At 40.4% G+C, this 10,907-nt stretch overlaps 1 protein-coding gene across 1 annotated transcript in view; it reads left to right on the top strand.

Moving 5' to 3' along the window:
- The window catches only part of Ccdc39 (coiled-coil domain containing 39), a 35,603-nt gene that overhangs the window by 6,061 nt on the left and 18,635 nt on the right, over positions 1-10,907 (top strand). Inside the window, exons 2-7 of the mRNA XM_031376598.1 lie at positions 106-225; positions 2,222-2,368; positions 3,532-3,690; positions 4,451-4,543; positions 4,639-4,767; positions 9,552-9,743. Coding sequence (XP_031232458.1) covers positions 106-225; positions 2,222-2,368; positions 3,532-3,690; positions 4,451-4,543; positions 4,639-4,767; positions 9,552-9,743 — 840 coding nt within the window. The remainder of the gene's footprint in view (positions 1-105; positions 226-2,221; positions 2,369-3,531; positions 3,691-4,450; positions 4,544-4,638; positions 4,768-9,551; positions 9,744-10,907) is intronic.

The raw sequence follows: 10,907 nt of genomic DNA, 5'->3' as shown, positions 1-10,907 counted from the left end.
ACAGATGTTGGTTCCTGCTCACCTCTGATCCTGGGTGTGTCAGAGTGCCTGGGAGTGGAGATTCCTCTTAGTTTGCTTTTTAATCATTTCATTTGTTACTTACAGTTATCAAAGCTCCACAAGGAAAAATCAAACTTGCAAGATCAACTTCGTGACTATGAAGATCGGATCAATTCTATGACTTCTCACCTTAAAAATGTCAATCAAGAATTTCTATTTACACAGGTACAGGAAACTGTTGTGTGTAGTCATTGGGTATTACATGCCACGTTTGCTCTTATGATTTTATGTTAGAGATATATCAGGAAACCCCATCCTAATCAAATGGTTATGAACATAGTTTTGAACCTGAAGGAGACAATGTTTTGAGAAACTTAAGTACAGTTCTCAGGTGTCAGCAGACTCATTGAAGAAGAAATCACCATCATGCTCTTACAGAGAGTGTTAACCAGCAGTCCTGCACAAGGAGAGTGCTCTGGGGGCAATGCAGAGTGACTGAAGGCAGATAAAGCTGATGTGTGGCTGACAGAGCTTTTGTCCCCAGTTTAGCTGTCCAGCACAGATCTCTGTACTCACTTTGGGAACCAGTCTGTCTTCACTCTCCTGCAATCCCTGCAGTGTCATGGTATTATAGTATAGGTCAAGATTAGAATTTTATTTTTTTATGACACCATCTTGCTATAGATCCGGTCTCAAACATATGATCTTTGCACATTAGACTCCCAGGTGCTGGGATTACAAATGTGTGCTACTACACCTGGTTCTAGGAATTGAAATCTTAATGCTACTTGTGATGTTCTTATGTTTAAAAGACTTTTCAAGGGGGCTGGAGAGATGGTTCAGTGGTTAAGAGCACCAACTGCTCTTCCGAAGGTCCTGAGTTCAAATCCCAGCAACCATATAATGGCTCACAACCATCCGTAATGAGAGATCTGACTTCCTCTTCTGGAGAATCTGAAGACAGCTACATTGTATACATATAATAAATAAATAAAGTCTTAAAAAAGAAGACTTTCCAGATGACAGGGGCAGGCAAAATTCATTTTAGACATACGAACACTGGGGCTAAGAGAGTTTGGCTCAGCTGTTCAGAATGTTTGCTGAGCTCCCAGAGGATCTGAGTTTAGTTCCCAGCACCCATGTTGAAAGGTTTACAATCACTTGTAACTCCAGTTCTTCTGGCCTCCATGAGCCATGTGCCATGTGCTCATGTGCATAGACACATAAATAAAATACAAAAAATAAATCATAAAAAGCAATATTAGTACAAATCCACTTCATTTAAAATGGGATGACTATGTAGATAGCACAAGGAGCCCAGACATCAAGAGCACACATCAGTGCTGGGAATATTACAATTTCTACCTCAAAAATTAATAAGTATATCCTTTTGAGAAATAGTTACATTAATGTAGACAAAACCATGTTTTATAAATACTTTATATCCAATTAAGGTAATTACTAACCTTATTGGACTTTGTTATAAATCCTCACAAAAGTTTTGCATTTAATTAATTTTCTAAACAATACTTAAGATTACTCCAGATTTGATGAGTAATTGATAAGTTATGTCTTCTCAACTCCTTACTACACTACTGAGTTAGGACTGGAGGAACAGAGGGGCTCTGTGAGAACACCTTATTACCATGGAACCTGGATTATAGAGACCAAAGTCGGTAGCCTTCACCCAGGGCTAACAGCTTTGATACGATAAAATAAACACTGAGAGCTCACCCTTGAAGAGCTCTCTAGCTAGAAAATAGTCTTTTAATAAACATGCCAAATACAAAGACATCACTCTGTACTAATACATTCTAAGAGATGTTCACCCCTTGGCATGGAAATAGTTATCTCAAACTCGTCTCTGTTAAGTAGAACTAGTGATGAATTCAATATAAACCCCATTTTCTCAATTATTTATGATCAATATTTCTCACTTTTCAGTAATGATGAATTATAGCTTCTACTCTTACCTTACTAGTTTCTTTTCTTTAGTTTCTGCCACATAATACCTGAATTCCTGATCCTGTTAATCTCCTCACAGCTCAGCGGTGAGAGAAAGCTGCAGAGGAGCCACAGGCTACAGTGGGTTAGATCCCAGCCTGGTGGAGTTAACTGTGTTTAATCTGAGCAATTGGGTTTGGGGCTATTTTGTGCAGTGATGTATTTTATTTTATACTATAGAACACAAACTGCTTCTATGTTATTCATTATTCTTCAGTCTCTTTACAAAGCAAGGGAGAGTGAAATCGAAAGCGAAGAACATTTTAAGGCCATTGCTGAAAGAGAGCTGGGACGAGTCAAGGATGAGATCCAACTGCTGGAGAAGGAGATGGCGACCATCCGGGAGCGCAAGAACGATAAGGAAGTGGGTGTAGCTTGCTGCGGTCCTGCATCTGTATCAGCCCTGTCCAGGGAGAACAGACCTTTTCTCTGTGATTTACTTACATGGTTTTGTTTTGTTTTGTTTTGTTTTTCTCCAATGAAAACACAGCATTGTGGTTTGAAAGAAATGATCAAACATTGCATTTCTGCTATTAATCAGACTTACTTACAGGCACAGGACACATTGTTAGCAGATAAATAACTTTCAGTTTTAAATTTCACCTCAGATTTTTAGCTTTTATACTCATCTGTCAATGAGGAGACCTATCCTGGATAGCTTCTCTGCTGCTGTGATAAGACACTAAGCATAAGCAGCCTGGGAAGAGGGCTTGCTTGGTTTGTATGTCCTGATCTCTCTTGATCATTAAGAGAAGTCAAGGCAGGAAGCCAAGCCAAGCCGGAGCAGAGTCAGGAGCCGTGGAGGAGTGCTCCGGACTGGCTGGCTTGCAGACTCACATCAGCTACTTTTCTTACATCTCCCAGGAACACAACTCACCGTGTGCTGGGCCCTTCCATATCAGTCACTAATAGATGAAATGCATAGACATTCACGTGCATATTTCAGTTTTGTAAAGTAATGTTTGTAGACCCAATATAAATAACATTTACTGATTTAATGTATGTTTTCATTTGTGGTTATAGATTCATTAAGTGACAACATTTACAGAAATAATTTGTACCCTGTATCATATTTACTTCAATTGGAAATGCTTCCAAATCTTTCTATAAGAGGACTCTTTAGAGTAGCAGACATGACTGGAAATGGGCTGACTTTGTCAAGTGTTTAAGCAAGCGTGTCAAGCAAGCTATTTTAACTGACCCATGCAACTCTCACATATTTGGGGTGGCTTTGGTTTGGTATCTAATGAGTTCTCTATGAGAGAACTACCCTAAAGGTTTTCTCACAAGAATCTTGACTTAACCAACTGTTTTTGATCTTGTCTGTTTTGATCACCTCTGTTTTATAACTGAAGAATTAAAACACAAGCATGGTAGTACTAGAATTGAATATATTATGCCACAAACATGTGGAAGGCAGAGCCCCGCTCTCTCCGTTTGTTTGATAGTATAATATATGTGTTATTATGTTTGCATAATAAATAATGTTTTGTTATTGCGTGTCCTTTTCTGCTCCTTGGAAAGTAGAACAGTATATTTAAAGCTACTCAAAAGCTGGATGGCTTGAAATGTCAGATGAACTGGGACCAGCAAGCACTGGAGGCCTGGCTAGAAGAATCGGCTCACAAAGACAGTGACTCTCTGACCCTTCAGAAGTACTCTCAGCAAGATGATAACAGAATCAGGGTGAGACGCTAGGAAGTGCTACAACTGCCTTCTCCTAAGTCAGCCTTTAAAACATGAAGTAGTAGTTACTGATTTTAGAGGCAACTGTCCTTAAAGGTTTTGGGCCAGGCTCTCCTCTTGAGAACCTTTTGAAATGAAGTGTCATTTCTCAAGAATACTGAGTGCAGTCAAATCCCCCAGCATGTTGCTGCCCCTGAAGCCTTATAATAATTACACCAGGAACCTGAGTTATGACTTCAAAGGACATTTCAAAGGATTTCAGGAGAGAAAGTTCTAGTCATCTTAAAACTACTAATTAATTTTGGCTACCTTGACATTTACTTTGAATATTCCATTTAAGTTCTACTGATTTGAGACAATATTGCAGTTGATAAGTTATTTCTTGTAAATTTACATTGGGTAAACTCCACTTAGAATCTCATCTACTGTGATAAGGAAGGTACTGTCACGCACATCCAGTTCTCTAGCAGATTAAATAAATACCAAAGGTGCTATTTTAAATATTTTTAAATGTTTGTATTTTTCTCCTAATTTGTGTTAAAAGCCATCTTAGAAACAGGTAGATTTTCATGGGGATATATGCAAACAGTACATTAATGCTTTGGGAGCTAGACCATAAGAAAAATATATATTGTTTTATATTGTTTAGATAGTGTTTGCATAAGATGTAATGGTACAGAATGCTAGATAAGCTATAGGCCAGCTTTAATACCGAAATAACACAATAATCATAAATATTTTCCATGTAACCACATCATAGGCCCTGACTCTGCAGTTAGAAAAGCTGACCATGGAGTGTAATGAGAAGAGGAAGCTTCTAGACAGTGAACTAACAGAGACGCTAAGTGCACAGGTTGGTCTACAGAGTTATTTACTTCTTAACTTCCGAGGTGATATTTGCAAAAGCATTTAGATTAATGGAAGTGTCATTTTCTATTTATTCTGCAGTTAGAATTAGATAAAGCTGCACAAGATTTCCGGAGGATTCACTTAGAACGACAGGAGCTCATTCAGCAGTGGGAGAACACCATTGAGCAGATGCAGAGGCGGGATCAGGAGATAGACAACTGTGCCCTGGTAAACTAGCTCAAACCCTGTGATGCTGCGTTCTACTGTCTCCCATTTACTGCATCAATTTAAAATATGCATCATATCCAGGGGTGGTGGTGTACACTTTTAATATCAGCACTTGGGTAACAAAGGCCAGCAGTTCTCTGTGAGTTTGAGGCCAGCCTGGTCTCAACCTATTTAGTTCCAGGACAACCAGGGCTACATAAGGAGATCCTGACTCCAAACCAAGCCAAACCAAACCAAACCAAACCAAACCAAACCAAACCAAACCAAACACAACTAACTAACCACCACCATAACAAAATAAAATATACATCATGCTGCTGTGTGAAAGTCACTTTTCAGCAAGATTTAATGGTTCTGGCAAATGTTTTCCCAAGCCAAGTTAAGCATTTAGCAATGGACCTCTATGGAAGTTATTTGTTTATAGTATTATTATCCTTGAGAACTGAGATTTCTTTCCAGTATTCCAGCCCATGGTTGTCTGTTGTATCTTGGGTTTCACATGTTGCTCTTTGGCACCAAGTTCTAGGTATGTAGGAATGGCTGTGGTAGACAGTACAGACAAGGAGAGAGGTACGGAAGTCCTGGCTGCTGGCATGGCCTGCTTTTGAAGTCATGGTACCAATGATGAGTCATAGCCTAAACGAGGCAGGGATGGTGTGGTAGTAATTCAGGCCACTGGGATTTAGGAGAAAATTTGGACGTAATCATTAAGAAATGGGATGTTGGCAGATCAGGAGGGATGATCTTGAAAAGAAGAAGTTGAGGGAGAAGCAAAGCGGCAGGGAGAGGTGTTAAGGTCACTCTTCTACTGAATGAAAAGGCAAAGAGCAGAGGTGCTGGCAGTTTGAACTTCTTAGAAAAGAATGGATGCACCAGGCAGTGGTGGCACGTGCCTTTAATCCCATTAAGGGAGACAGAGGCAGAGGCAGAGGCAGGTGGATTTCTGAGTTTGAGGTCACCCTGGTCTACAGAGAGAGTTCCGGGACAGCCAGGGCTACACAGAGAAACCCTGTCTCGGAAAAACCAAAAACCAAAAACCAAAAACCAAAAAAAAAAAAAAAAAAAAAAAAGACTGAATGCTTTTTGTATTGACAGAGGATATATTGAAATTAAATGTTGGCTCTGCAGAATTAAATACCACCCTGTGTTCATTCTTAATTCTTGAGGCTGATATTGGTGTCTACTTCTTGACATCCTGTAACTTTCAAACCTCAAGCTCTGTTTTGCGATGTGACTCAAGCAGGTCCAGGATCAGGTTTCCAGCCAGAATTTTGCATGTAGCCCAAGGCTATTCAGTTAGGCTTCTCTTCCGATCCTTCTCCCTTTCTCCAGCTTGTACCTTGCTACCAAGCAACAGTTGTGTTAAATCCAGGGAACTACTTAAGAAACTTGACTGCTGCGGTTAGTATTAAATTATCTGCCTAAGTGGCAGAAAAGCCAATGTGATGACAGCTTTCAAGTGAGCATTTGAAATGGATAAGCTTAGAAGAGTCTGATAGTCCTTTGGCTGTTCCAGCACAATAGTGATATAGAATATGACATTAAGAATGTTAATTGATAAGGAGAACATGTAAGAACACTGCCTTAAAAATTAGTTATTTGATAGAATCGCCTTTGGAGAAACTTAAATATGATTTAGGACAAGTTTTCCTTTTAATTCACCAGTTCTGTTGCCTTGAGTCACTGGTAAGAGTCCTATCTGATCTGCTTCCTGGCTCTGCAAGCTTCTCTGTTGTGCATTGTCTAAACGCTGGCCCTTTTAATCTTGGTATTTGCATTTCTTCTCCATCTGACCCTAGAAGCCCTACTTTCCCTATTTTTCTGCCTTTTCTTTTGGGTCACATTTCAACCTTTTTTTTGTTATGATCCCTTCTCATACCACCCTTCCCACTTTGTTTCAGCCACAATAAACACTTAAATGTGTCCACCCACATTCATTTTTAATTATTTCCTTTATGTTTGAGATTATGATATAATTACATTACTTACTCCTTCCCTTTCCTACTTCCGAACTCTCCCATATACCCCCCTCTTTCCTCTCTTTCAAATTCATGGCCTCTTTTTTTGTTAATTGTTGTTACATGACTATGTACTATGAATATATTGAATAAAATGAATATATGATTATATCTATATACATACATATAATTGTAGCCTGCTCAAGCTGTATGATGATATTGTATGCATGTTCTCATGGCTGACCATTTGGTATCAGATAACCGGCTAGTGTGCTCTTCCCTGGGGAAGGCCATGCCTCTCTCTCAGCATTCCTTAGTTGCCTGTAGTTCTTTCTATATGGCGGGGGCCTCATCATCTTTTCCTTATTCACTTTACAGTATCTATTGTTATTAGCCTTGTTTAGCTCAGGTTTAGGTAATCATGTTGGTGAGACTTTCCCATTGAAGTTTTCAATGTTACTAGGAGACATAATCTCACAGCAAATGCCCAGACTCTCTGGCTTGTATAATTTTCCACCCTTTTTTTCTTAATGTTCCTTTAACTTTAGGTACGGGAGTGGACTGGGCCTCACAACATGCATTTTGATTGACTATGGTTTTCAGTAATGGTTTCAACTGTCACAAAGAAGTTTCCTTGATGAAGGGTGAAGTCTACACTTATCTATAGATTTAAGGACAAATATTTGGAATGCACTTAGAGATTAGGCTGGTTTAATAACATTTAAGTTCTTCTCCAAGATCCGTGGGTAGTTGGCTAGGTTTCTAGTATCAGGGCTGATTTTCTGCTTAAGTTGGCCTTATATCCAATGAGAGTTGTTAGTTTCTTCTAAGGTATGTGTGCCACTACTGCACACCCTTAGGGCTATTGTGACATGCTTCTCATTGATGTGGTCCACAGGCCTCAGAAATAGACTCTTGGGTGATTTTTTTCCTTCGGAAGCTTGCATGGCACCTCGTAGTACCATGAAAGCTAGTTCTCAGATTTATAGTCGGAGGCTCCTGCTGGATAGGGGCTATGATCTCCTTTTTTTCCTTTTACATAAAACACAGAACTCTGAGGATTATTTTTATTATTGTAATTTCAAGACCATAAACAGCCTAAGTGAGGAATTTTCATTGAAACTAATAACAAACAATATGTTTTTTTTTGTCTTGTTTTGTTGATACAGAGTCTCTTTGTGTAGTCTAGGCTGGCCTTGAACCATGAACTCAAGGCTTTTTCAAACTTGAACTACTCCTCTCAGCCTCTGGAGTGTCATGTGCACAGTATGTGGTTTAACGTTATTTTTAAAAGATGAAAAATTGGGAGTCTAGACAGTATTTAGAAAATTTCATTGAAGTCTAAGGTTCTATGTGTAAGCTTTCAGTACTATTTCTGGTTTTGTTTCTTTTGGGGGTAATTTTCCCTTTCTGTGTAAAGGCCTAACCGTTTCCTTGCTCTTCAGCTCTTCCAGACATGTGAATTCATAGACACTCAGGTGTAGCATATTGACAACCCCATCTTATTTTAGCTAGGTGTGATGGCATATACTTTAATGACAGGCAGATCTTTGTGTGATTAAAGTGAGCCTGGCTTTCATAGAGACTTCCAGGCTACTCAAGGCCACGGTGAGACCCTGTCAACAAAAACAGCAACAAAATACTCCCCACAACAGCAAACATTTTTAAAGATATTTTAAGCTCGCACTGCGCAGGGCCGCGGAGGAGGCTGCCCCAGGCGGACAGCGGTGTTGTAGGGCTGGGCTGGGAGACCAATCCTGCAGGTCTGGAGTCCGGTGGGGCCATGGGGACCTGGGCGGTGGGCCGGGTGTCCTGGCACTGCTGTTCGCCATGTGCGCTCCGCCCCGGGCTGCAAGCGGAGGAGCTGGGTGATGGCTGTGGGCATAGTGACCTCTCAGGACAGAATTATCCAGGGACTTACCCCAATCACACTGTGTGAAAAGATCCTCACAGTCCCGAAGGGGAAGAGACTTATTCTGAGGTTGGGAGATTTGAACATTGAGTCCAAGACTCTTCAGCAGTAAGACAGATCAGCAGGTGTGGAAATCTATGAAACAGGATTGGAGGTACATGTGACCCACCTAGCTGTAGGTGTACAGGACTCAGAACCTGCTTGTTCCCGATTCTCTCCTCGGAATCACTCTATAACATGGATTCTGTTACTAACCACTGTGCGTAAGGAAGCTCACGGAGGAAGCTCAAGGAACTTGCTTAAAGTTCGCCTAGCACTTAGGGTTCAAATGGACAGTTGACCCTAGGAAGTGTGCTCTTACTTAAGTACCAAACCATCTCAATTCAGTGTAACAAAGGCCATCTGAGCTCTGGCCTTGTGTGTTACACCCCCAGCTTGTGACTCATGTGTGTCTCTTGCTGGAGGAAATGGGTACTTCAATGGGATTCTTCATGAGGACATCCTGGGACGCAACCGAGGTTGCTCGGGAAATGAGTCACAGAGCTAGCTGGTAGGATTATTCTGAGAAGCCAGGGTGGTCTGTGGTGGAAAGAAACAGTCGTCAGTTGGAGGGTTCCTGTTTTGCTCTGTGCTTTAAGCCATAGGAAATCAAGAAGTTCAAAGATAGGTCTCCATTTCCTGCATCTCCAATCTCCCAGCATATATTTTTAAGTATTATCAATGACTTACAAGTACCTTTACATTAACTGTTAATGTCTATACCAAACTAAAATCAAGATAAATGGGAAAAGTAGGAAAAAATAAAGATAGTTTAAAATAAAAAGTAAGAATTGAATATAAAAAATGAAAACTCCCTTTTGTTTTAGTTGGAACTTATTAAATACTTGAGTGTATGCATTTGTCTCGATCTTCAGGCATTATCACGGATAAAGCAGGAAGCAAGAGAAAAAGAAGGCGTGGTGAAAGAGAAGATCAAGTTTCTGGAAAATGAGGTTGGGAACAACATGGAATATGAAAGAAGAATTTCTATTGCTGAACGGAAAGTGTCAAAGTGCAGGATGGAGTACCAGCGCCATGAAGGCACCAGAAGTCAGCTAAAGGATGAGGTGTGCCACCCAAGCACTGGCCTGCGGCTATACAGAATGCTCAGTTAATGACAAAGGCCTATTTTACTGAGTGTGTGTGTGTGTGTGTGTGTGTGTGATGACTGACACTGCCTTTGTGTGGCAAATGTAACTCACAGCATTGGCTCTGACTTGACACGGTGACATTGGGTGGTGTTTCCTGAGACTCAGTGGTGCTCACTGTTGCCTATTGATGCTTTCTTCCAAAAAATGCCAGTTCAGGACCTTTGCTCATTTACAACTGTTATGCTTTTACTACCAGTGGGTGGCATGGGTTGCTTGTGTATTTTGGCTATGGACACTTTTATCAGCTATGTGGTTAGGAAGTGTTTTGCAGGTTGCCTATGCATTGTGTTGGTGTCCTAAGCTGTGCAGAGGAGAGTGAGTCCTGCTTCTTTGTTTTGCTCGCATAGCCTGTACTTTTGTCATAGAGCTCCTCTGTCTTTTTCTGAGCAGTTAGAAAATAGATCTCACCTTGGAGCTCTAGTCCATGCTGAGTTGATTCTATATACCATACAAGAGAAATAATGTATTGTTATTACTTATGTTAAGTAATGCATGTTATTACCTTGCAATGTGGGTCTCTGGTTTTCCCAGAGCCATCTCTGGAAGGTGCTAACTCTCACTGTTGGGGGTTTCTGGGAAGTCAGCCAATGTATACAAGCACATGGATTTGCTACTGCCCTCTGCTCTGTTTCATGGGTCCAATGTCTGTGTCTGTCTTGGAGCTAGTACCATACTGTTCTGATTGCAGTAGCTGGAAAGTTGGAAGTATACTTACCCAAGCTTCATTTTCCTTGTTCAAGATTGCTCTAGGTTGTTTATATACTTATTTTATAGCCCCTTATGCATTTCAGGGTTAGTTTATCTTTTTCTGTGATGGAAGAATTCTTATTCACCACTGGTGAGAAGGTGAACTTATATTATCACTTATAAGTTAGCATGGAGTTCCTTAGAAAACTAGTTATTGAACTACCATTACATATGGTCTAGTAAAGGTTCTCCTGAGTATATCTTAGAATTTTTGTTTGAAGCAATTTAGATTAACAGTCAAATGTGTGGAGGATGGTGTGAAATATCACTGTAGGCTGTGTATGAAGTGTGTGTCACTGTAGGCTGTGTATGAAGTGTGTGTCACTGTAGGCT

The sequence above is a fragment of the Mastomys coucha genome, unplaced genomic scaffold, assembly GCF_008632895.1.
Source record: "Mastomys coucha isolate ucsf_1 unplaced genomic scaffold, UCSF_Mcou_1 pScaffold17, whole genome shotgun sequence".
Classification (NCBI taxonomy): domain Eukaryota; kingdom Metazoa; phylum Chordata; class Mammalia; order Rodentia; family Muridae; genus Mastomys; species Mastomys coucha.
Note: the sequence above shows the minus strand (reverse complement) of the source record. Positions and strands in the feature narration are given on the sequence as shown.